We start from the raw sequence: 27,938 nt of genomic DNA on the forward strand, positions 1-27,938 counted from the left end.
ATTTTGGCAGTTTCTTGGTATATCCTCTCCATATGATCCTACAGTTCCATTCCTAAATATTTACTCAGGAGAAATGAAAACCTGTGTCTACAAAGAGGATCTCTACACAACTGTTTATAGCAGCGTTACTCATAATAGCCAAATACTGGAAACAATCTAAATGTCCATCAGCTGGACAATGGATAAACAAAAAGTCATATATTTATACAATAGATTACTATTCCACAATAAGAGGGAACAAAATACTTATATATCAGACTACATGAATAAACCTTAAAAACATTATAAGTGAAAGTGGCCAAGCTCAAAAGAGTACATGTTGTATAATTTTGTTTATATGAAATTTCAGTAAAAGCAAAACTATAGATAGAAGGCAGATAAATGATTGTCCTTGGGTGATGGAGCAGGGTTTGATGGATAGATGGATAAAGAGGGAACTTTTGTGATGATGGGATTGTTCTAAAAGTGGATTGTGCTGATGGTGCACAACTGTATGAATTTACTAAAAGTCCTATATCTGATTAAGGACTGGTATTCGGAGTATATATATTATACAGATTATAAAATGTATTTCGCGTTGCACCAACTCAAAATAAGATGACAGAATACTATCAGGGTTATTTAAAGAAATTGCTGGTTCTGGGCTTGGAGCTAAGAAAATTGAAAATGAGTGTGGAATATCTTGTGCTAGAAAATAAAGAAATGCTCCAAAACTGATCATCACAACAAGTAAGGATGGTAATGGATTTTAACCTATGGAATAAAATAAAAATTCAGAGGTCCGTATGTCAAGCTAGACAAATAGATGGATGGGCTGACGAGAAAGAAAAGCTCTCCCTTAAAATGGACTGTGAGTTAATGAAAACGGAAAGAACAATGCAATTAAAAAGATAATTATTTTGCAGCTATTTTAATAAAATTTGATTCAGGCAGTAATCATCAGTGGGTGCTACATCTGGAGGAAGGAGAGTTTGATAAGGAACAGTATATTTACATGGTATTAAAGTGTCTCCCCAGTAATCACTTATTAATTCCAAAAAGGTAGCAACTATACAGTAGAAGAATCAGATAACACTTTATATAATCACAATTAATACCCCCAATACCCTGCAAATATACATGATATCCCAAGGACTTATTATTCATGTTGTATTCCAGACAAAGATGCATAACCTGAGTCTAATTATGTGGAAACAAGATAAGTCTAAACTTTTGGACAATCTGTAAAATAACTAGTCTTCACTGCTTAAAAATATCAATGATATAAAAGATTAAAAAATAGTTTCATAGTAGGTAAGACTTTATATAAAGAGATATGACAACTAACTGTAAAATACATGACACTGGCCTAGTTCCTGTTCCAGAAAAAAAAAATGCTATAAAAAACACTGGACAGTTCATGAAATAGGAATATGAAAGGTATATGAGATATATATATAACAAGGTTAAAAATCCCAAGTTTGATAACTGTAGTATGGGTATTTAGAAGAATGTCTTTATTCCTGGGGGGTCACTTAATTATTTAGTGGTACAGAGCTCTGATGTACAACTTACTCTCAGATGTTTGAATGCGGGAGGGAGAGCAAGCGAGAGAGAATGATAGTGATAAAGTAAAGGTGGCTCAGTGTTAGTTAACAAGTGGTGAATTGGAGTGAACAAACAGTAGGATTTTGGGAGGGTGGTTATTCTTGCAGCTTTTCTCTAAGTGTAAAATTTTTCTATAAGTTCAAAATTTAAAGTTTAAAGGAAAAAAGGTACCATGAAAAACTTCATTTCAACTAATTTTAAAAGGCAGGTGAAATGGACACATTTCTAGAAAAACATAACTTGCCAAAAATTTTAAAGTAGAATTAGACACTATGCATAGTCCTTTAACCGTCAAAGGAATTGAATTGCTAGTTCAAAGTCTTTCTACCAAGAAACCAGTAGTCTCAGATGGTTTTTCAAGCAACTCCTACCAAAATTTTAAGGGACAGATCATTCTTTTTTTAAGAGAAGAAAAACTCCCCTCACTCATTTTATGAGACTAAAAAGTGACCTGTATACCAAACCAGTTAAGGATTACAAGAAAGGAAAATTACGGTCCAGTCATGCTCAGGCACAGACACTGAAAATTCTTAAAATATTAGTACACCAAGCATAGCAGTAAGTAAAAATGATACAGCTATCTCAATAGATACAGAAAGAGTATTTTACAAAATTCATGATGATAAAAAATACTAGCAAACTCTAAGAGAAAGGGACTTTCTTAAATTGGTAAAGGATATCTAATAAAACCTTTAATAGTCATCATTCTTACTGAAAAGCATATCCTTTACAGTCAGGGAAAAGGTCAGATGCCCACTGTCCCTGCTGCTTTTCAACATTGACCTGTAGGGCCAACCCAACATAATAAGAGAAGAAAAATAAATAATAGATTTCAAATATCCCAGAAGAATTCATTCCTATTGCTTTTCTGTACATTTGAACAAATCTTAGACCTATCAGAATCAACAGAAAACTACATGTCTGTCTCTAGAAAATTGAACTAGTCTAGGACTGCCTATAATTTAAAATTGATATCTTCATTTTGGTTCCGACTTTTATGCTGTTCTTTCCCTCTCTTCCTTTTTTTCTCTCTCTCCTCCTCTCTGTACCGATTATTTCTCTATAAAGTTTTTTATACCATGTATCAAATGTTGGCTTTTGAAAGTCCTGGACGTGAACACAACTGGAAATATAACAATTTTTTACTGATTAGGATCATCTGTAATACCTCTTGTCAACCACATTTAGCAGAGTGTCAGGGTGGATGGAGGGAAGTTCCCTCCAAACATTTTTTCCTCATTTGAGTGAAGAAACTTATTATATTTTTATTCTCTCTCTGATGCAATCATTGCTTGTTATATAATAATAAATGTTAAAATATCCAAAATACTTAACTTCTGTATGATACACTAATCATTTTTTGCCAAAGTTGTAGTACTAGACCCTTTCTCTATATTAAACAATTAAAACCTTGCTGAATATTTACATTGTTTCACTTTTTCAGGCAGGTGGGTTAGTATTCTCCATTATGGAGTTGTAGAGAAGCTATAGTGAGTAGACATGTGTGAGTAGAAGTGAAGAAAAAGTGCAGACGTTTTTAAAGTGTTTAAACACCCTTAAAGTCACTCTGATTCTTTTCTTTTTAATTTTTGCTCTTTTTTTCCTGGGGACTGCTTAAATAAAATGTCCTTTTTTTTTTTTAAGATTTTATTTATTTATTTGCCAGAGAGAGAAGGAGAGAGCACACAAGCAGGGGGAGAGGAAGAAGTAAGCTCCCTGCTAAGCAAGGAGCCTGACGGACTCAATCCCAGGATCCTGGGATCATGACCCAAACTGAAGGCAGACACCTAACTGACTGAGCCACCCAGGCGTCCCCTTAAATAAAATTTCTAATTCACGTTTGACCTATGAAAGGAAACACTATATGATACTGAAATGAGCATATTTACAAAATATAATTGAATGCTTTGCTGGGCACTGGGATAAAAAGTTGACCAAAGTAACATAGTCCTTGCCTTTAGACAACTTCTTTCCCCACTGGTTTCCTCTCCAGTCATACTTGTTCCATTCTTGGAACGCTTCACAGGGACGTACTTGTTATGATATTCTGTGGAAATACTAACAGAAAATACCTTTTAATAGTTTATAGTGGTAAAATATTAAAGTATCTGAAGAAGGAAAGCTTATTGTAGGAAGACCTCTAGAAAGACTTCTGTAATAGGTTTATTCTTGGTGTGCCAAAATGATATTTAGACTCTGTAGAACTGAACTTTCTGTTCAAGAGTCATAGACTTCTCTAACCGGCAACCAATTATGGTTCCCAGAATTCTCTACAGTATCAGTTAGTCTACATTAGGGATTCAAGCTACTTAAGTACAAGTGAAAGACATTAATAGTTCTCTTAAGTAACTATGCAGGAGTACTTTAGTTAGGCTTAATGTATACTTCTTTATTCTGTTATAAAAAGAAATCTTGTATTAGGCTGCTTGCTCAAATAGAAATCTAATGCTGAAATGAAATGTTATTTTCTTTTTAGTAATTCAGTTAAGATTTGACATAGGATAATTCTATTTTTAATTTTTTGAAGAATCTCCATAGTGTTTTTCATAGCAGCTAGCCAATTTTACATTCCCCTCACAGTGCACAAGGGTCCCATTCCTCCACATCCTTACCAACAGTTGTTATTTTCTTGGTTTTGACAGTGGCCATCCTAACAGGTATGAGGTCATATCTCATTATGGTTTTGGTTTGCATTTCCTGATGATTAGTGATAATGATCTTTTCATACGCTTGTTAACCATTTGTATTATCTTCTTTGGAGAAATGTTTATTCAAGTCCTTTACACATTTTTTAAGTTGTTTATTTATAGATTTATATAGATTTTTTTAAGTTATTTATAGATTTATATGGATTTTTTTTATTATGTTAATCACCATACATTACATCATTAGTTTTTGATGTAGTGTTCCATGATTCATTGTTTGCGTATAACACCCAGTGCTCCATGCAGTACGTGCCCTCTTTATTTAATACCCATCACCAGGCTAACCCATCCCCCCACGCCCCTCCCCTCTAGAACCCTCAGTTTGTTTCTCAGAGTCTATAATCTCTCATGGTTTATCTCCCCCTTCGATTTCCCCCCCTTCATTTTTCCCTTCCTGCTATTTCTTTTTTTTTTTAACATATAATGTATTATTTGTTTCAGAGGTACAGATCTGAGATTCAACAGTCTTGCACAATTCACAGCGCTTACCAGAACACATACCCTCCCCAGTGTCCATCACCCAGCCACCCCATCCCTCCCACCCCCCACCACTCCAGCAACCCTCAGTTTGTTTCCTGAGATTAAGAATTCCTCATATCAGTGAGGTCATATGATACATGTCTTTCTCTGTTTGACTTATTTCGCTCAGCATAATACCCTCCAGTTCCATCCATGTCATTGCAAACGGCAAGATTTCATTCCTTTTGATGGCTGCATAATATTCCATTGTATATATATACCACATCTTCTTTATCCATTCATCTGTCGATGGACATCTTGGCTCTTTCTACAGTTTGGCTATTGTGGACGTTGCTGCTATAAACATCGGGGTGCATGTACCCCTTCGGATCCCTACATTTGTATCTTTGGGGTAAATACCCAGTAGTGCAATTGCTGGGTCGTATGGTAGCTCTATTTTCAACTTTTTGAGGAACCTCCATACTGTTTTCCAGAGTGGCTGCACCAGCTTGCATTCCCACCAACAGTGTAGGAGGGTTCCCCTTTCTCCACATCCCCACCTTTACACATTTTTTAATAGAGTTGTTTCTTGTTCTCATTGTGTTGTAGAAGTGTTCTGTTGGCTTTTTTTTTTTTTTTTAAGTAAGCTCTACACCTAACATGGTGCTTCAACTCTGACCCTGAGGTCAAGGGTGGCATGCCCAACCGACTGAGCCAGCCAGTTGCCCTGTAGCAGTTCTTTATGTATTGTGGACTTTAAGATATATGGCTAGCAAGTATTTTCTCCCATTCTGTATGTTGCCTTTTCCTTCTGTTGATTATTTCCTTTGCCATACAGAAGTTTTGAAGTTTGATGTAGCTCCATTTGCTTAGTTTTGCTTTTGATGCCAATAATTTTGATATTACATCCATAAAATCACCACCAAATCCAATATCATGAAGCTTTTCCCCTATGTTTTCTTTTATAAGCTTTGTAATTTTAGGTCTTATATTTAGGGCTTTGATTCATTTTTGAATGTTTATATATGGTGTAAGGCAGAGGTCAGTTTCTTTCTTTTGCACATGGATGTCCAGTTTTTTCCAACACCATTTGTTGAACAGACTGTCCTTTCCCCATTGTGTAGCTGCTGCACGCTCATCAGAGATCATAAACCATGTATGGGAAGATTCCTTTCTGGGCTCTCTATTCTGTTCCGTTTGTTTATATGTCTGTCTTTATAGTAGTACCATATTATTTTTGATTAGCTTTGTAATATGTTTTGAACTCAGGATGTCTGAGACCTCCACCTCTGTTTTTCTTCCTCAAGATTCTTCTGGCTATTTGGGGTCTTTTGAGATTCCATGTAAATTTTAAGTGATTTTTTTTTTCTATTTCTGCAAAATATTCCTTTGTGATTTTTTTTTTTTAAAGATTTTATTTATTTATTTGAGAGAGAGAGAATGAGAGAGACAGCACATGAGAGGGGGGAGGGTCAGAGGGAGAAGCAGACTCCCTGCCGAGCAGGGAGCCCGATGTGGGACTCGATCCAGGGACTCCAGGATCATGACCTGAGCCGAAGGCAGTCGCTTAACCAACTGAGCCACCCAGGCGCCCTATTCCTTTGTGATTTTTGATAGTGATTGCATTGACTCTTTAGGTTGCTTTGGGTACTATGTACATTTTAACAGTATTAAGGTGTTCCAGGAACACCAGATAATTTTTTGCTTATTTGTGTCATCTTTAATTTCTTCCAGCAGTGTTTTATGGTTTTAAATGTACAAGTCCCTTACCTCCATGGTTAAGTTTATTCTAAGCATTTTATTCTTTTATTTTTTTTTTAAGATTTTATTTATTTATTTGTCAGAGAGAGAGAGCACAAGCAGGGAGAGCGGCAGGCAGAGGGAGAAGCAGGCTCCCCGCTGAGCAAGGAACCCGATGCGGGGCTCGATCCCAGGACCCTGGGATCATGACCTGAGCGGAAGGCAGCCGCGCAACCGACTGAGCCACCCAGGCGTCCCACTAAGCATTTTATTCTTTTTGGTGCTTTTGTAAGTGGGATTACTGTCATGATTTCCTCTTCAGATTGTTTGTTATTAGTGTGTAGAAATGCAGCTGATATTAATGTGTTGGTTTTGTATTCTGCAACTTTGATGAATTCATTTATTCTAACAGTTTTTTAAATGGACTCTTTAGGGTGTTGTACATACAGGTCATGTACATTCCACTTTTCTCTTTCCCTCCCAAGGGAGAAGCTGCAAGTTGGAATTTTCCTCCCAGTTCTGAGCTGTGCTAGCTTGAGAGAGGAGCTGACATGATTGAAATGAAATGATTTTTATTACCATTTCAATGCTTCTTTTCTTGACTTTGAGCTTGTGTGGGGTACTGTGACTTCTTAACTGGTTTCTGGAATTCTAGTAAAGGAGTTTTGGACCATATACTGTTGTTAAGTCAGTGTTTTTGTGGGTGAGCAAGAGATGGGTCTTTCTGTTCCACCATCTGATGTCACTGAATCTCTTGGTTTTTTAAAAATAATATATTGACATGAGTTTTTCTATTCTTGCTTTTCTGCTTTTTGAAGAAGGAAACAGTAGGCAAATACCTGCCTTACTGTTTGGTTGATACAAAGATGGGAAAGAAATGGGAAATAAGAGCTAGATGCTTGAAAAGTAGTTTCATATAGTACATTACTTATCATGCTAATTCTGTTGACTAGAGAAGATTAAGCCATGGTATGTTAATTTGATATTTTAAGGCAAGCATTCTATTATTTCACTTCAATTTATATCTCTCTCCTTTATTTAACAATAGAAACTAAAGATCTTTAAGGATCTGAATTTCAACATGAATCCGTGTTTAAGCATATGTCAAGATGCACACTTTTGTGTATATGTACATGTCTGTATGTGAGAACAAATGAATAATGAATGTGAATGTTTGGATATTCTTAGTCATGTTGGTATTAATTTAAGTGATTGTAAAAGAATTCAGGCATTTGTTTATATTCTGGGGGAGGGGAAGATAAATAAAAAGACCACAACTAAAGTCCATAGTAAAATATATATTTTCTAACAGTATAATTTAACTAAGACATAATATATATCAAACTTAAGACTATAATAAAACTTTTAAAGACACATGATTTTAAAAGATCTAATGAAATTGCTTTTGGTAGACTGGCTTATTTTATATATGAAAAGTTTTCAGTTGTTACTATATTTATTTTAGATTATATTTCCATAAAAACGAGTTTTTGCATTGAGAGGAATCCTTTAACTGTAGGAACATGTATATATCTTTTATGGAATCTCATTATTTCCTCAAAGTAAAGAAGAAATGAAATGGAAGTTTTTAGTAACTCTTTAAGTAGTTTTGTCTGCATAGCATATATTTACAAGCAAATGATTACTTTTTGTTAAGATTATAGTAAAATATTTCAAAATATTAGGAAAATGGAGTATGTCTAAGTTCTTTTTTAAATTATTGAGTGCCTGCCATATTCCATATTCCAGGCACTGTGATAGTGATTGGAGGTATCAGAATGAGCAGAACCAGAAACAGGTACTAATTGGGGGGGAAAAAATTAAGCAAACAATTGTATAAATGATGGTTTATAATTGTGATAGCTTACTAAAAGATTTTCAGGGTTCTATGAAAATATTTAATGCGGTGACCTCATTAAATGAATTTTAAAAAGCTTAGAATGTTAATGATGAGTTGGCTTGGTGAAAGGGAGAAGTATACAAAAAGAATGGAACATTATCCTTTTCAGCGACCGATAGAAGTCCAGTGTGGCTGGAGGGGGAAGAGCATTTTGTAATGTGCCTTGAGTGTCCAGAAGAGGTCCATGTACTATTTTACAGATTTTGAACTTTTATCCTAAGCACAAGTGACATGATTCATATTTATAGTTTTTAATGTTAATTACACTGTGGGGTATAGATTGAAGGGGGCTAACTCTAGAGAAAGGTGGCCTGTTGCAGGAATTCAGAAAGAGATAACGAGGGTTGTATTAGTTTCCTAGGGCTGCTGTAATGAAGTTCCACAAACTGAGTGGCTTCACAAAAAAAATTTGTTTTCTCATACCTGGAGGCTAGAAGTCTGAGGTCAGGGTGTTTGGCAGAGTTGGTTTTGTCTGAGAGCTGCTGGGGAAGGATCTCTTTTTGTTCCAGGCCTCTCTTTTTGGCTTGTAAATGGCTGTCCTCTTCCTGTGTCTTCAGACCATCTTCTTTCTATATGTGTCTGTGTTCAGATAACCTCCTCTTATTGGATTAGGGTCCATCCCAGTGATCCCATTTTAACTTAATTCTCTTAAGACTGTATCTCTCAGTATGGTCACATTCTTAGGTATGGGAAGCTTAGGACTTCAACATATGAATTTTGTGGGGAAAGGATTTGGCCTGTAACAATGATTAACATTGATGGCAGTGAAAATGGAGACAAGTGGACTGAGAATTACTTAGGAGATAAAACTGATACATCTTAGTAATAGATTAGAAACGGTGAGATGGAGAAGGTATCAAGATGACTTTGTTCTGGTTTGAGAAAGGTTCTGGGAGATAGTAGTGATTTCATTTGGGAGCATAAACTGAGAAGCATATTTAAGAGGGAAGATGATGAGGGGGCTCAGTTGATTAAGTGTCCAACTCTTGATCTCAGCTCAGGTCTTGATCTCAGGGTCGTGTGTTCAAGTCCCACATTGGCTCCATGCTTGGTGTGGAGCCTACATTAAAAAAAAAAAAGAGGAAAGATAATGAGCTCTATGTTCAGGTTTCATTCACGTGACATCCATGTGAAGATGTCAGTTAGGCAAATTAATATGTGGAACTGAAGCTCAGAAGAGAGGCCGAGGCTAGAGACATAAATTTGAGAGACATGATCTTATAGATGGCAGTCAAAGCCATGATAATGGATGAAATTGGCTATAGAGAAAAAGGTACCTAGACAAAGTCTAAAGAAAATGCAACTTATAAAATTCATATAGAACCATATTTTCCAAAGAGGTGTATGCAGTTTGACATGGAGAAAGATAGTTATAATTCTACCCATACATTTAAAAAGTCTTACCCTTTAAACTATTTCATATATTTTATATTGTATGTATCTTAACATAGTAGTACTTGTATAATTTTAAGTAAGTAAACATATTTTAGAGTGCATATCAAAAAATATTTTCCACTGGGTGAGTTTGGGAAACACTGTGACAAAGGAGGCAACAAGGAGTATTCCAGGAGGAGGATGAAACCAAAAAGAATATGGCAAGGGAAGCCAGTGGACTGGGTTTAAGGAGAGTATGGCTCATACTAAATCTAATTTGAAATTTTAAATACCAGTAAGCCATGCATTCTCAACAAGGGCAATCTTGACCCCAAGAGGGAGAAATAGTTCTGTTGTTTTGTTTTGTTTTCCTTTGTTTTGTTTTGTTTTGTTTTGTTTTGTTTTGCGGGGAGTGAGGAGGCACAAAACATCTTAGATATTATAATGGTTTGTGTCCTCTACAGCTCAACCCTGCCCTACAAAATCTTATTTATTAGCATTTAATTTCTCTTATTAGCGAGAAACTAAATTAAGTACACCATAATTATATAAGCATGATATATTTTTTATGTATTTGTATGCAGTTATTTAATTTAGTGTTCTCTTTGAAGGGGCAATAATGAAAAAAGGTTGAGCAATACAATAAACTATATAGAAAGGGCTTTAAAACCCTTTTGCACTGTAGTTTAACAGTACTCTCTAGGGAAGAGTATGGGATTTGAGTTTGAAGAGGAACTTTAAATTTTTGCCTTATTTATTTCAGTATTGAATATTTTACATCAAAAATTTATTCTTTTTATAATTAGATTATCTAATTACTCCTCCAAAAAATTAAAAAGAATGAAGAAACCATCATATTTAATCCTATCACCCAGAGATAATCTGTTAACATTTTGTATATAGTTTTTGTTTAACTGTATACATTTTATATCAAGCCCTATCTGTTCAACCTTCAAAAGGCATCTGAAATCTGACTACTTTTCACTACCTCCCACTACCACTTTATTTATTTATTTATTTTTAAAGATTTTATTTATTTGAGAGAGAGAATGAGATAGAGAGAGAGAGCATGAGATGGGGGAGGGTCAGAAGGAGAAGCAGACTCCCTGCTCAGCAGGGAGCCTGATGCGAGGCTCATCCCGGGACTCCAGGATCATGACCTGAGCCGAAGGCAGTCGCCTAACCAACTGAGCCACCCAGGCGCCCCCTTCCCACTACCACTTTAGTCTAATCCCCCATTTTTATTTATTTATTTTTTTAATTTTTTTATTGTTATGTTAATCCCCATACATTACATCATTAGTTTTAGATATAGTGTTCCATGATTCATTGTTTGTGCATAACACCCAGTGCTCCATGCAGAACGTGCCCTCCCCAATACCCATCACCAGGCTAACCCATCCTCCCACCCCCCTCCCCTCTAGAACCCTCAGTTTGTTTTCCAGAGTCCATCGTCTCTCATGGTTCTTCTCCCCCTCCAATTTCCCCCCCTTCATTCTTCCCCTCCTGCTATATTCTTCTTCTTCTTTTTTTCTTTCTTAACATATATTGCATTATTTGTTTCAGAGGTACAGATCTGAGATTCAACAGTCTTGCACAATTCACAGCGCTTACCAGAACACATACCCTCCCCAGTGTCCATCACCCAGTCACCCCATCCCTCCCACCCCACCCCCCACTCCAGCAACCCTCAGTTTGTTTCCTGAGATTAAGAATTCCTCATATCAGTGAGGTCATATGATACATGTCTTTCTCTGTTTGACTTATTTCGCTCAGCATAATACCCTCCAGTTCCATCCACGTCGTTGCAAATGGCAAGATCTTACTCCTTTTGATGGCTGCATAATATTCCATTGTATATATATACCACATCTTCTTTATCCATTCATCTGTTGATGGACATCTTGGCTCTTTCCACAGTTTGGCTATTGTGGACATTGCTGCTATAAACATCGGGGTGCACGTAGCCTTTCGGGTCCCTACTTTTGTATCTTTGGGGTAAATACCCAGTAGTGCAATTGCTGGATCGTATGGTAGCTCTATTTTCAACTTTTTGAGGAACCTCCATACTGTTTTCCAGAGTGGCTGCACCAGCTTGCATTCCCACCAACAGTGTAGGAGGGTTCCCCTTTCTCCGCATCCCCGCCAACATCTGTCATTTCCTGACTTGTTAATTTTAGCCATTCTGACTGGTGTGAGGTGGTATCTCATTGAGGTTTTGATTTGGATTTCCCTGATGCCGAGCGATATTGAACACTTTTTCATGTGTCTGTTGGCCATTTGTAGTCTAATCCCCCATTTTTAAAAACAGTAGAATGTACCAAAAGTATTGTTCTTTTTCTTTGAACAATATGCATATAAAAGCCAACATTTTGACTTCAGCCAAAATTCTTTTGTATAGGTTTTCTCATTTTGCTCTGTGGTGTTCATCTTGAAGTCCCTACTGAATTTGTGTCTGCCTTCTTTTGTAATTGACACAGCAGAATGTTTCTCCCTGAAGGATATTTTCCAGTAAAATAATTTTTTTTTTCTTGGCCTTCTATTTGCTTCACCAGGATCCCTCTGCTTTGAATGCAGAAGATGATTAAGAGCTAATTTAAAATTCATATATATTTGGTTTCTTTGATCAAGTCTGCAGGCTTTCTTACTCACAACATGATCTCTCCACAGAGATCTCTGGCACAGAATGTTTGCTCAATCTTTTACTTTCTCTTCTTTTTTGATCTTAATTCCTCTGCTTCCCTCTGACCGTCTCTCATTAAGCACTAACTTATAAACTCTTTATCTGAACTGATCCTCACCTCTCTGTCTCAAAGATATAGGTAGATTGTATCTTTTTTTTCTTTTTCTCAGACTTATCCCTTTACTTTTGTTTTATAGTCTACCCTTTCCTAGAACATTCTCTGGTTTCTCCAATACCAGCCTTTCCTGGCTACTTCCTCTCAAGGGTCTACCATCTAAAACCAAAATTAAAATAAACCCTTGGTCCTCTATCTCCACCTAAGTATTTTTTTCCCTTTCGTGCCCAGGTTTTAGTAAGCTACTTTGTGTATCTACTTTCTTATTTCTGTTTTGCTCCAAACTACTGAAATCAAGCTTCTACTGCATTGAAACAGTTCTTGTTAAATTCATTCTGATGACCCAACTACTAAGTCATTCTTCTCACCTCTATTATCCTCTCTTATTTCACTCTTTTGAGGCAATAACTGTTCTTCTGCTTAGTGCTTTCCTCCTTCACAGATACTACTCCTCAGAATCGTTTATTGACTCTTCTTCCTCCACCTACCCTTCCTTTGGAAATAATTTATTTGTAAAATTTCAGGCCTACACCAAAGTAGAGAGCCAAAGTACAGGACAGTGATTGACAGTGTACCCATCATCCAGCTTTAGCAGTTACTAACTTGTGACCAGTCTTTTTTGGGGGGGGGCGTAACTGTCTACATTTACTCCTTTCTCTCTACTCTGAATTATTTCTTCGGCTAACCTTTAAATAATGTTGTTCTCCTAGGTCCCATCCTCAACATTTTTTTTCCTTCTCATGCTACATGCGATCAGTAGAAAAGCTCACAGATGCTAACAGCTTCTACAACCTCCAAATGCTGATAACACCTAAATCTATTTCTTCAGCTTAGATCTTGTTCTTTAGCAAGAGATTCATATTTACTAGCTTAGATCATCTTCACTTGGATGCCCCACAGATTCTAGAAGCATAAATCTAAATGAGCTAATCTTTCTCTACCCACCTGCTGCCCCTGCTAAAATTCCATTTTGGTTGATCAATCTCCCATCTGCCTAGTCCTACACAAGTATATCTAGTCTTAGTCCTTCATAAATGTATTTAGTTGTTCATCAAGCCCCATCAGTTTTCCTGCTGCCATAGTAAAGTCCCTTTCACCTGCATTTTTTTTTCAGCAGATTCATGACTGATCTTATCTGCAGGCTCACCAGTACCCCGCATATTGTTCATCTTCCACATTATTATCAGAGTGATTTACCTAAAACACAAGTTGAGTCATGCTATTCTCTCATTAAAATCCTTAAATATTTCACTGGTATCTACAGGATGAATTAAGACACTTCTTGGGGTGCCTGGGTGGCTCAGTCGTTAAGTGTCTGCCTTCGGCTGAGGTCATGATCCCAGGGTCCTGGGATCGAGCCCCGCATCAGGCTCCCTGCTCGGCAGGAGGCCTGCTTCTCCCTCTCCCACTCCCCCTGCTTGTGTTCCTGCTCTCGCTCTCTCTCTGTCAAATAAATAAATAAAATCTTAAAAAAAAAAAAACAAAACACTTCTTGATCTGATTCTTGTCTTACTTTCTATCCTCACCACTTCCCTTTTTCCTGAATGCTCACTGTGCATTCAGAGAATAGAAAATGCTTTTCCTGGGGCACATGGCTGGCTCAGTTGGTAGAGCATATGACTCCTGATCTTAGGATTGTGAGTTTGAGCCCCACGTTGGGTGTAGAGATTACTTAAAAAAAAAAAAAAAAAAGAAAATGCTTTTCACATCTTTGTGCTCCATTCATCCCTCTGTCTGGAATGCTCTCTGCTCATCTCTTCTTCCCATCTGTATGGTAAATTCTAGTCTTCCTTGGAATCTACCCCAAGATATCCTGACGCTTCGTAACAGTAAATTCTATAGGTTATTATTATCCCTATTGTTTACATAGCTTACAAGCTCAGAAAGATAAAGGACAGCCCAAGGTTACAGAGCCAATAAATGGCAGACCTTGGGTATAAGTCAAGGTTATTCTACTTCAGAGCCCATACCCTTTCACCACACCTCAGTGCAAGAATGTTCACTTGAAGGTTTGGACCTTATAAGTATGTGCAATAAGATACTATGAAATACACTTTAGCAAGAAAACCCATGGTAGTGTCCATATTATAAAGATAAACTGAATAATATCTGCTTTGAAATCAATTTTGTCCAAGTATTGTCATTCTAAGTTTCTCTCTATATTTAATTAAGTCAAAATTAATGACAAAAGCAGTCAAAGATCAAGCTGTTCTTCTCAGTAACAGATTCATCCAAACATAAATGTTTTAGAATTCCTGTATATTTTATTTTTATACTATATATATATGTATATGTACATATATATATATAAATTTTTTTTAAAGTAGGCTCCACACCCAGTGTGGGGCTTGAACTCACAACCCTAAGATTAAGAGTTGTATGCTCTACCAACTGAGCCAGCCAGGCACCCCTATACTATTTATATATATTTATATATATATCTATATATATATTTTTTAAAGATCTTATTTATTCATTCGAGATACAGAGAGAGAGCATGAGCAAGGGGAGAGGCAGAGGGAGAGGGAGAAGCAGGCTCCCCACTGAGCCAGGAGCCGGACGTGGGGCTCGATCCCAGCACCCTGGGGTCATGACCTGAGCCAAAGGCAGACACTTAACCATCTGAGCCACCCAGGCGCCCCTACTATTTATATTTTTTAAAATATATCTGATTTTTGCACTATTTGCAGCTTATTGGTCTCAGCCAAAGGTCCAACTAAGTTTCAGAATTATAGTGTTGTTTCTATTTATTACTAAGAAACTAAGCCAAGAGTTTTTTTTAAGTTGCAGACATTTCCCAAAAATGATCTGATAACCTGATTGCATTGAACTTAGTGAAAGTGCTCTGGTCTGAATGTTTCTATTCCCATAAAATTCATATGTTGAAATCCTAACCCCCAAGGCAATGCTGTTAGGAGGTGGGGCCTTTAGGAGGTGATTAGGTCCTGAGGGTAGAGCCTTCACAATAAAGAGACTGCAGAGAACTAGCTCCTCTCTTCTACCATTTGAGATTACAGTGAAAACAGCCATCTATAAGGAACAAGGTCCTCACTAGACACTGAATCTGCCAGGACTATGATCTTGGACTTCCTGCCTCTAGAACTGTGAGAAAAACGTTTGTGTTGTTTATAAGTCACCCAGTTTATGGCATTTTTGTTACAGCAGCCCAAATAGACTAAGAGAGTAAGACAGTATTGGATGTAGATTATAAATAGATTAATATCAAATATCCTTCCAGTTGAAATCTAGTTGAATTATTAAAATCTAGTAGAATTAATTTTGTTTCAACATACTTAGGAGCAATTATATGACATGCTAATTTGGTTTAAAAGTGTAAGTAAAATGATTTTTTATGTATCTTTATATTTTCTTATTTTTTGCAGGTGTATTTGTAATATATTTTGGCTTTGACAAAAGTTTTGATAATTCTTTGATAAATAAAGCTAACATCTCTTTACATTTTGGCAGAATTATATAATATATATGTGTGTGTATATGTGCACATCATATACAGAAGCATATATACATACATATAAACTCTTTGATGTAATATCCTACCCCCAAATCTACATTTTAATTATTATTTTCTAAACGTTTCCAATCTGTCTGAATCTGCCTCCTCATCTTTTATCTTTCTGAAGCACTTTTCATGTCCTTTCTTGTTCCAACAACTGTGTGTGCTTTTTAGTATACATCTATGGTAACTGACTCTAGCTCTTAGTATGACAAGTCTTTGGACTTGACTGATTGGTTGACTGATTGATTCATTTTTTTTTCCAACAGTTGTATAAAGGTTCTCCAAGGAAACAGAATCAGTAAGATCTATATATACATAGAGAGAGAGAGATTTATTTTAAAGAATTGACTCACACCATTTTGGAGGCTTATAAGTCCCAACATCTCAGTCAGTAAGCTGGAGACCCAGGAGAACTGATGGTATAGTTCCACTCTGAATCCAAAGGCTTGAGGCCCAGGAGAGCCAATAGTGTAGTTCTGGCCCAAAGGTCCGCAGGCTGAGGACCCAAGAAGAGCCACTCTTTCAGTTTAAGTCATAAAGCTGATATTCCAGCTTGAAGAAAGTCAGGCAGAAGGAATTCTCTCTTAGCCTTTTTTGATCTCCTAGGCCTTCAACTGATTGGATGAGGCCCACCCACATTAGGGAGGGCTTTCTGCTTTACTCATTCTACCCATTCAACTGTTAAACTCATCCAGAAATCCCCTGACAAACACACCAGAAGTATGTAGACCAAATACCTGGGGCACCCCATAGCCGGTCAAGTTGACTCATAAAAGTAACCATCACAATAGTAGATAGTACTATGCAGCAGTCACTGGAGATACAGTGAGACATATTAGTTATTTTGATTATATATTACAAAGAGTATTAGCAGTGATGACAAATATTTATATAGTGCTTCCTATGCCAGGCACCATTTTAAGCACTTCATCAGAATTAACCCATTTAATCTTCATGGTAAATGTATGAAATCTGTTTCCATTCAATAGATGAGGATACTGAAGTATAAAGAAATTAACTTACCCTCAGTCACAGTCAGTGGTAAGGTCTGGATTTGAACCTCAGTATTCTGGCTCCAGAGTTCCTCTTCTTAACCACTACTCTGTTTCTTTACTCACATAGGAAAATATCAGTATGATGGGGAATATGGGATGCTATAGAAGTATATAACAGAGTGTGTCGAACCTAGGGCAACCAAGAGAGGAAACACCTAAACTGAACTCTGAAAGAAAGTGCAGGTTTTAAAAGCTGCTAACTAAGAGAGGCTATGAAAGAACCTTCAAGAACCTGAAAGAATTTGAGTGTGGTTGAATCTTTGACCTCAGTGGTGTGAAGCAGGAAAAACAGGCTGAGAAAATCAAGTCATAAAGGCTTCATAAGTCAAATTAAGGAAGAATAATATTTTTATATATCAAACAGACCTTAGATCAAATCCCAGTTCTGCTACTTTCTATTTAATTCTAAGCAGGTCACCTTATCTTTTTGAGCTTCTGTTTTCTCTCTAGAAAGGGACTAAGAATGCCTTCTTTTGAGATTTTTTCATCCACTCAATAAATATTTATTGTGTGTCTTTTATGTCTGGGTCACATTCTCAGTGCTGAAATTACAGTGGTAAAACAGACAAAAATGGTGCCTTTGCTGTCCTAGAGTTTGCATTTCAGGGGTTGTTTTAAGGTTTAAATGAGATAACATCCCATAGTGCCTGTTCCATAATGCACATTCAGAAAATGTCATTATTTTAGCCAAGGTTTGTCTGGGTTCTCTGATTAAAAGTATATACTTCATGGATTTCAAGTGTTGAGTGACTTGTCACTAAGAAGGAAGAAGTAGCCAGATTATTTGGGACTCAGTATTTTCTTTCAAAAGAGTGTGTCAAGGAATTAGAATTTTCTTGTTTATTTTGACAATTCTCTAAAGCCTTGAAGAATTTCTGTTTCTAGAAATCTGTTTCAGTAGTTCTATGGAATTACAAAAGATGATTTACCTCAAAGGAATTTATGGTTAATTGTAGGAATAATGACACATCTGAAAGAAATACAAGGAAAAAAACCTCTGGGGAAGATAAAAGCAAACAAAAATAATCCACAGAACAAACACAGAAAACAAAGGAAATACAAAGAAAGCATAAAATGAAATGATAAAAGCAAGAACAACTAGTAGGTAAACATATTTGGTTTGTAATTTCTTATTAAAAGACAAAAATTATATTTAAAAATAAAATTAAAATATGTGTTATTTATAAGACACCCCATCAAAAGCAAACAATATAGAATAAAAATAAATGGAGTGACAAACATTTCTCAAGTGAAAGCAATAGTGATAGTATTAACTTCAGATAAAACAAGTAATGGTATATAGAATAAAGAGGGTCACACAAATTATCTGTCACTAGTCTCTTCAACAAATGGTGCTGTGAAGAACTAGATATCCTTGCACAAAAGAAAAAAAGGCACCCTTACCTTATACCATATACAAAATTAATTCAAAATGAATTAAAGTCCTAAATGTAAAACCTAAAATTATAAGACTCCTAAAAGAAAGGGAAAGCTTCATGAAATTGGACTTGGCAGTGATTTCGTGCATAAGACATCAAAATCACAGGCAACAAAAGCAAAAATAGACCAATGGGACTACATCAAACTTCAGAACTCTGTGTGACAGCCCCACATCAGGTTCCCTGCTCCGCGGGAAGCCTGCTTATCCCTCTCCTACTCCCCCTCTCTCTGTGTGTTCCCTCTCTCGCTGTGTCTCTCTGTGTCAAATAAATAAATAAATAAAATCTTAAAAAAAAAAAAAAAGAACTCTGTGTGACAAAGGAATGAAAATGCCACATACAGAATGGGAGAAAATACTTGTAAGTCATATATCAGTTAAAGGATTGGTGTCCAGAATATGTAAAGAATTCCCACAACTCAACGACAATAACAAAAAAACTGTATTAAAAAATGTGTAAATAGGACTTGAATAGACATTTCTCCAAAGAAGGCTCAGCCTCACTAGTCATCCATCAGGAGATGCAAATCAAAATAATGAGATGTCACCTCGCATTCATCAAAGAACAGTATATTGGTGAGGATATGAGACATTGGTACCCTTGTGCACTGTTGAGGAGAATGTAAAATGGTACAACTGCTGAGAAAAATAGTATGGAAAGTTCCTCAGAAATTTAAAAATAGAATTACCATGTGATCCAGCAGTCTCACTACTGGAGATATATATCCAAAAGAATTGAAAACAGGATCTGGAAGAGGTATCTGCTCACCCATGTTCATTGCACCATTATTCATAATAGCCAAGAGATAGATAGAATCCTAGTGTCCATCGATGGATGAATGGATAAAGAGAATATATCACACACACACACACACACACACACACACACACACACACATAGCCTTAAGAAAGAAGGAAATCCTGTCACATGCTAAAACATGGGTGAAACTTGAGGACCTTGTGATAAATAAACCATTCAAAAAGACATGGTTCCACTTACATAAGGTATACTAAAGTAGTTAAACTTAGAAAATGAAAGTAGGTAGGATAGGTGGTTGGTAGGAGCTGGGGGGGAGAATGGAGGGTTTAGTAGGTATAGCATTTCAGTTTTGCAAGATGAAAAAGTTCTAGAGGCCTCTTGTACAATGAGATACATACAATTAATACTACTGTACACTTAAAAATAGTTAAGATAGAAAATACTGTATTTTTTCTTAAGTAATCTCTACACCCAACATGGGGCTTGAACTCACAACCCCCAGATCAAGAGTCACATGTTCTACCAACTCTACCAACTGAGCCAGTCAGGCACCCCTAATTTTTGTGGTTTTTTTACCACCATTTTATGCATCATTTTTTATGAATTTTTTAAAAATATGATTGTGTATGAAGTATTTTATTAGAGTATTAATTACCTTGAATTCACTCAGCTAAATTATTCTGTGGATTTCCTTATTGGAGACATTAAGTTATTATATTAATAGGTTTCCTAATACTAAATAATATTTACATTGGGGACATAAATCCTACTTGTTTAGATTATTCAAATAATTATTTTAATACCTGTTGAAATCAATTTGCTTTCATATCTGAGAATTTTGTATTTGTATTCTTAAGCAAGATTGATCCAAGTTTTCTTCCCTAAGGGTATGTATGTGTGTGTAGAATTAGATATATAGTCATCAGATTTTCTTTATCCAGCGGAAAAGCTTTCAGTTTTTCACCATTTTGCTTTTCTTACTGGATTTTTCATATATGGCCTTTATTATGTTGAGGTAATTTCTGTTCCTAGCTTTTTGAGTGATTTTATCATTAAAGGGTGTTGAATTTTGTCAGATGCTTTAGTGTGCATCAGTTGAGATGATCACTTGCTTTTAGTCCTTCATTCTGTTAATGTGGTATATTATAAAAGTTTTTTAATATGAAAACATTTCCTTTAAGGTGCATGATATGCAATACACATATCACATAAAATCTTAGGACTCTGAATCTTATTTTCTGATCACTGTGTAAGAAGTGAACAATTATTTGATTTGCCTTTTTTATGGCATACAATACTCAGTTGAATTCAAAGCAAAAGATTTATTAAAGAAACAAATAATGAAAACAGAAATATGTGTGCGTAGGTATAAAAATGAGAAATCAGTACTTTTCATTGGTCATTTTTTCTTTTATAACCTTGAAAATTGGAATTTTATTTGTTGAAAGTCCAAAATAAAACAATTAGAATTTTCTCATTTTTATGACATATTTGAATATTAGGTATATTTTATTGTTATTGGGGCTAAGAATATGAATTGTCATTTTCATACTTCAAACATAGAATATTGGCAATTTGATATTGTGTACCACACATGTAGAAGTACCTTAAAAGTACTTGGTAAAATATCTAGAAGTGTGATTCTGGTTTAACAGTATTAAAGTATGTTGTTCAAAATTGAATGAAGTATTGTGCTGAATAGTAGTAATTCCTGTGACTTTTAAAAATTTTTTTTAACTGGGGGCACCTGGGTGGCTTAATTGGTTAAGCATCTGACTCTTGGTTTCAGCCCAGTTCATGATCTCATGGGCTGTGGGATCCAGCCAGAGTCAGCTCCTCACTCAAAAGGGGGTCTGCTTGAAAGATTCCCTGCCTCTGCTCTTCCCCCACTCGTACTCTCTCTCTCTCAATAAATAAATACATCTTTAAAAAAAACCTTTTAACTGTATTTATACTTTAGGCAGTTCTCTTTTGTAATTCGTGAATTATACTCTGGTGATCATTCTGGTCTAGCTTGCTTTGTTCATCATTTTGTTATGGTCACACAATTGCCTTCTGTATATGTAAGGAAGATGGTAATAATAATTATAATAATAACTAAATTCACTGAGGGCTTATTATATATCAGGTACTGTCCCAACACTACTTTTTGTAAACTTTTTAATCCTTATAATAATACTGCAATGAAATGCAGTACTGTTATCATCACCATTTTACAGATGGAAGGAGGCTCAGAATGATTAAACAACTTGCCCAAGCTCACACAACTAGTAGGAAGCAGAGGATGATGACTGATTACTTGAACATGAGAACATGAAACATAATTTGAGTCATCTATACATTTCTATTTAGTTGCTTAATTCCATTGTTTAATAGATATGTTAGAAGATTTCATTTAAATTTTTAATAAATTTTTAATGTTATATCTTCTTATCCATTACAGTTTTAATAATTAATGAATACATCCCCTTTTTTGGGTCACAGGATGGACAATCTGAAATTTTGTACACTTTTTGGAATTCAGTTACTCAAGCACTTTCTTCTCAATTTCGCATGGCAACAGATTGTAAGTATGCTATTTATTTTGCAGTTTTATTTCAAAGTTTTCCACGTGCTTTAAGACGTAATGTCAAGAAGTTTTGCTTTTTTGCTTTATAATACACATCTTTTTAAAACTCATTGGCTAATTGCCATTTCTTATACTGGCCATATATTTAGTTTTATAAACAATAAGTTAATTTTTTATGTTTTTTATAATTAGTATGTGGAATAAAATTCTCCAGAAGAATGAGTTAATTCTCCATAATTCAAACATAGAGGAACTCTGAAGTTTTCCTATGTAAAGGGTGTAAAGCAGTTGATGTTGAAGAATTTAGTTGATGCTTATAGAATTTTTTCTAACTAAAAGATATTAAAATACAAGACTTAATAGTTATTTCCTTATTATTAAAAATGAGGATTTGATGAATGAACAGATGAAATATCATGGGCACCTGGGTGGCTCAGTTGATTAAGGGTCTGCCTTCAGCTCAGGTCATGATCCCAGGGTCCTGGGATGGAGCCCTGCTTCAGGCTCCCTGCTGAGCAGGGAGTCTGCTTCTCCCTCTCCCTCCTTCTCCATCCTCCCACTGCTTGTGTTCTCTCTCTCACTCTTTGTCTCTCTCTCTCAAATAAATAAAATCTTAAAAAAAATACCTGTATCATGAATTAAAAGTTGCTTATTCAAACATGATCTCTAAAATTTGTTAATTTTTTTTTTGTCATGAAATAATGGCACTGCCTGCCTAATCAATGAATGTAAAAAGTGTTTTAGGAGTTTGTGTGTAAATTCTTATTTACAAATGTTACTGAAAGTATGTAGTAGATGTAAACATCATTTAGTCACTGGCAATCCAGAGTTGAATAAAGCATACTACCTGCCTCCCTACTATTTTTTTTTTCTTTTTGAGAGAGAGAGAGAGGGAGGGAGGAGTGGGGAGGTGCAGAGGGAGAGCAGAGAGAATCTTAAGCAGGCTCCACACCCAGCATGGAGCCCCACGAGGGCTCAATCTCAGGCTCTATGCCCAGTGAGAGCCTGAGTCAGAGTTTGATCTCACAACCCTGAGATCATGACCTGAGCTGAAATCAAGAGTCAGATGCTTAACTGACTGAGCCACCCAGGCACCTCTGCCTCCCTACTACTGTTTCTAAGGAAATATGCAGCAAGGCAGTGACCACAGAGGACATCTTCATTCATATGTGGCCAAACAGAGCTTAAGCAGAGGGTGTATTTAGAACTGATTCACTCCATTTACTTCTGCAAATTACACTACTCCAAGAATACTGTGCATCTCCCTGCATTATGTATCTATTTTGGTCAGCTTTTTTGAGATATAATTTATATACAGTAAAATTTACCAATTATAAGCAGAAAATTCTATGAGTTTTGACAGTCATTTTTTATCCTTTTCCCCACCACCACAATTAAGATATAGAATATTTCCATCACTCCCCAAATTTCCCACATGTACTTCTGTAATCACCTACTCCCAGCTCTTGGCTTCTGGCAAGTAATGATCAGCTGTCAGTGTAAGTTAGCTTTTCCTAGATTTTTGTAAAACTCGTATCACACAGGCTGTGTTCTTTTGTATCAGCATAATTATTGTAAGATTCATCATGTTGTTGCATATATCAAAGTTCCCTTGTTATTGCTGATTAGTATTCCATTATATAGCATATACAGCGGTTTGTTTATCCATTCCCCAGATGGGAGACAACTGGGTGGTTACAGCTTTGGGTTATTACAAGTAAAGCTACTGCAATTGTTCGCCTAGAAGTCTTTTGTAGATGTATGTTCGTTTATGGGTAAATATATGAGTGGAATTGCCTGATCATTTGATGAGTACATATTTAACTTTGTAAATAACTGCTAAACTATCTTCCAAGATGATGTACCATTTTGCATTCCCATTATAGCAATATTTCATAACTCCAATTGCTCTACATCCTTATTGATCCATGATATTGTCAGTGGTTTTTAATTTTAGCCATTCTTATGAGTGTGTAGTGGATTTTCATTGTGGTTTTAACTTCCACTAGCTTAAAGACTAATGATAGCCCCTGTTTTCACATGCTCATTAGGCATCTGCATATCTTCTTTGGTCACGTGTTTGTCAAAATTAATTGGCTTTTTATTTTTATTTTTTAGTTTATTGCTTGTTCTCTTATTATTGAGTCTTAAGAGATCTTTATATATTCTAGATCCACAGTCCTTTCTTAGATGTATGTTTTGCATATTTCTTTTGTCTGTAGTTTGCCTTCTCATTTCCTTAACAGTGCCTTCCAAATGATAAAAGTTAATTTTGAGAGAGTCAAACTTACAATTTTTCTTTTATAATTTCCTTTTTCTTTTTGACCTAAGAAATCTTTGTCTAACACAAGGCCACAGGTGTCTCCCCCTATATTTTATTCCAGAAGTTTTACTAAGTTCATTTGAAGTTAATTTGTGTATATGGTGTGAGATATGAAGGCCATGGTTATTTGTTTGAATATAGATCTAAAAGATTATACTGCACCTTTGACTGCCCTGGCACTCTTGTAGAAAATCATGTGGTTATATCTTGTAAGACTATTTCTAGAGTTCTTTTTTTCTGGGGTTTTTTGTTTGTTTGTTGTTTTTTTTTTTTTGCATCTGTATGTTTGTAATCACCAAAGTGTAAATTCTTCTATGTTATTTCATTTATCAAAATAATTTTGGTTATTCTAGGCTCTTTGCATTTCCATATATATTTCAGAATCAGGTTGTTGTTCCTATAAAAATGTTTCCTTAGACTTTGATTAGGATTACATGTTGAATCTACAGATCATTTTGTGATAAATTCACATCTTAACAGTATTGAGTCTTCTGATCCATGAGTGTAATATCCCATTGATCTAGGTCTTTTAAAATTTTCTCATATCAGTGCTCTTATAGTTTTTAGTGTGCAGGTCTAGCAGATCTTTTCTTAAATTTATTACTATTTCATATATTTTGATGCTATTGTAAATGGTATTTTTAAAATTTTAGTTTACAAGTGTTCACTGCTAGAATATAGAAATACAGTTGATTTTTATTTACTGACCATGAATCTTTGACTTTGCTACCCATACTTATTAGTCGAGTAGTTTTTGGAGATTTTTTAGCATTTTCTATATTGATGATCATATAGTTTGTAAATAAAGGCAGTTTCACTTCTTTTCCATTCTGGTTTCCTTTCTTTCTTTCTTTTTTTTTTTTTTTTTGTTACTATCTCCGGTAGTGTAGAATTGAAGTGGTTTCTGCCTTGTTTCTAATCTTAGGAAGCATTCAGTCCACCTTTAATATCTTAACAGCAGGTTTTTTTAGTGATGCCATTAATTAGGTTGAGGAAGTTCCCTTCCATTTCTAGTTTTTTGAGGTTTTTTTAATACTATTGTTAACTTTTTATAGTGCTTTTCTGCATCCATTTAGACGATCAAATGGATATAGTTACTTTAGTATGTTAATACCTTGCGTTCTCAGATAAGCCCCGCATGGTCATGATATATTATCCTCTTTATATGTTGTTTGATTCAAACTGAGTGTAAGGTTTTTTGAGTGTGTTTGCAAAATATTGTTTAGTTTTCTTAATGTCTTTATCCAGTGTGGGCTAGGGTAATGCTAACCTCAGAGAATAAGTGGGGAAGTATTCCATCCTGTTCAATTTTCTCAAGCAGTTTATGTAAAATTGACATTATTCCTCTTTAAATTTTGGTAGAATTCACCAAGGAAGTCATCTGGGCCTGGAATTTTCTTGGTGGGAAGATTTTAACTACAAATTCAACTTTTTTCTTAGATAAAGGATTATTCCATTTATTTCTTCTTGGGTAAGCTTTGGTAGTTTGTCTTTCAAAGAATTTTTCCAGTTCATTGAAGTTTTTTAATTTATTGGCATAAATTTGCTTATAATGCTTCCTTATTACCCTTTGAATGTATGTGGAATATGATGTGATGTTCTATATTCCTGATATCATCAGTTTCTTCTTTTTTTCCTAATAATTACAACTAGAGGTTTATTAATTTTATTTATCTCCTCAGAAACCAACATTTGGTTTCATTGATTTTTCTTTTTTCTTTTCAATTTTCACTGTTTTCTGTTCTTGTGTTTATTATTTATTTGCTTTGCTTTGGGTTTGATATGCTCATTTTCTTGTTTAACGAGGTTAAGTTTAGATTATTGGTTTAACCCTTCCTTTTCTAATTTGTTTATCCTGCAAATTTATAAGCAGTATTTTATCTGCATGCCACCTTATTATTTTTCCAACATATAGAAAAGTTAAAAGAATAGCAAAATAGCATCTATATATCTATACCTTCGACTCAGTATTTGTTAACAGTTTTCTCACTAAATGAGCATTTTGAGATAGATGTGTTCATTTGAAATTTAAAATTCATGAATTATTTTTAATTATTCAAATATTCAGATGTAATATTATGTAAATACAGACTTTCAGTAGTTTCTCACACCATGTATGAAAGTAATGGGTTTTCATGAAAACAATAATCACCATGAAGTTTTCTTTAATATTTAATGTCTCACATCATAAGCAATTACATTTAATGGAATACATTTACTGATATACCAGAAAGAAAATACAAAGATGTAAATTTACCCACAAAATATATAAGCATAATTACAAAATTGATTAAAACCTCAGTTTTTAGATAGAGTAAAAGAAAACTAATGTTAAAAGCTCATTTTTGGCTGTTACAAGATATCTGTGTTTTAAGCGTTTATTAAAAATGTACTTAGGGCACCTGGGTGGCTCAGTTAAGTGTCTGTCCGACTCTTGATTTCAGCTCAGGTCATGATCTCAGGGCCATGAGATCGAGCCCTGTGTTGCGGGGGAGGGGGCGTCTATGCTCAGCCAGGAGTCTGCTTGAGCTTCTCTCTCTCCCTCTGCTCCTCTCCCCGCTCATGCATGCACACACACATTCTCTCTCTCTCTCTCTTTAATAATAAATATTTTTTTTAAACTTACTTAAAAATCTTTTTTGAAATCTTGGAGTTGTTATAGTCAGTATTTTCTTCTCTTTCTGTAGTGTGTAAGTTTAGTTTCTATTTTGAATATTCCTTCTCTCAATGGCAGGAATGTATCAAAAAAATTGCCTTTAGCATACTTGAAAAATTTCAAACCTTTAACCAGTTGCACCTTCCAATATTATTTATTATTGGTTGATTTAGCACATTTTTAGTAGAAATTGAATAAGGTAAACTTCATGCCAACAAATCACACAGATATTGAGTGGAGGTGAGGCTACAAAGGAAATGTTCTTGTCTGCTAATTCGGTCATCTCTGTCAATTCTGGATCTGATTGAATTTTCTTATGGATAGTTTTTTCCTATTTTTCTGCATGTCTAATAATTTTTGATTGGGTATCAGACATGAATTTTACAGTGTTTGATACTGACACTTTTATCTTGCTGTAAATATTCTTGTTCTTAGATACTGTCAAGCTACTTAGAAACAATTTGGTTTTTTTGAGTCTTGCTTTGAAGATTTATTAGCAAAACCTGAGCAGTGTTTAGTCTAGAGCTAATTATTTTCTGCTCCTGAGGCACTACTTTTCTTAGTACTCTACCAAATATTCTGGATTAAAAGGTTTTCCAACCTGGCTGTCAGGAACAGGCACGCTTCCCGGTCTTATGTGAGTAACAGGTGTATTCTTTCTAATCCCTGCATGGTTTCTTCCCCCAGACTCTGGGACTTTTCTCACACACATATGCTGAGTAGTGTTTTGCTGAGTACTAACAGTGGACCATTTGCAGATTTCTGCAGAATCTTTTTGAACAGCTCTCTTCTCTCTGGTATTCTGTCCCATGAATTCTGGTCGCTTCAGTTTTCCTGGTCTTGGGGACAGTAGGGGTAGAGGAGTCTCTTCCCCTTTCCAGTGCCGTACGTAGCCTGGAAGCCCCTGGTAGGAAATAAGCTGATGTTACCGAAGTGGTAGGTTCTTTCCCTACTCAATACCTTTTGCCAAATAGCCAAATAACAATACAGTATTTGATGGCAAACACATAATTTATTCAATGGCCAGAGAATGGAGAAGGGGAGCTCATGCTCTAAA

The 27,938-nt window shown here is 35.4% G+C and overlaps 1 protein-coding gene and 1 long non-coding RNA gene across 3 annotated transcripts in view; both read left to right on the forward strand.

Annotated features, from left to right (window-relative positions):
* COG5 (component of oligomeric golgi complex 5) overlaps positions 1–27,938 on the forward strand; it is a 304,245-nt gene that overhangs the window by 197,624 nt on the left and 78,683 nt on the right. For both annotated transcript variants that reach the window (XM_036101377.2, XM_078060019.1), the window contains one exon: positions 21,818–21,899. In XM_036101377.2, coding sequence (XP_035957270.2) covers positions 21,818–21,899 — 82 coding nt within the window. The remainder of the gene's footprint in view (positions 1–21,817; positions 21,900–27,938) is intronic.
* LOC144379655 (uncharacterized) lies at positions 6,454–7,072 on the forward strand. The gene is made up of 2 exons (XR_013442983.1): positions 6,454–6,779; positions 6,977–7,072. It is a non-coding gene; the product is annotated as an uncharacterized LOC144379655 (long non-coding RNA).

This window comes from Halichoerus grypus, chromosome 12, assembly GCF_964656455.1.
Source record: "Halichoerus grypus chromosome 12, mHalGry1.hap1.1, whole genome shotgun sequence".
Classification (NCBI taxonomy): domain Eukaryota; kingdom Metazoa; phylum Chordata; class Mammalia; order Carnivora; family Phocidae; genus Halichoerus; species Halichoerus grypus.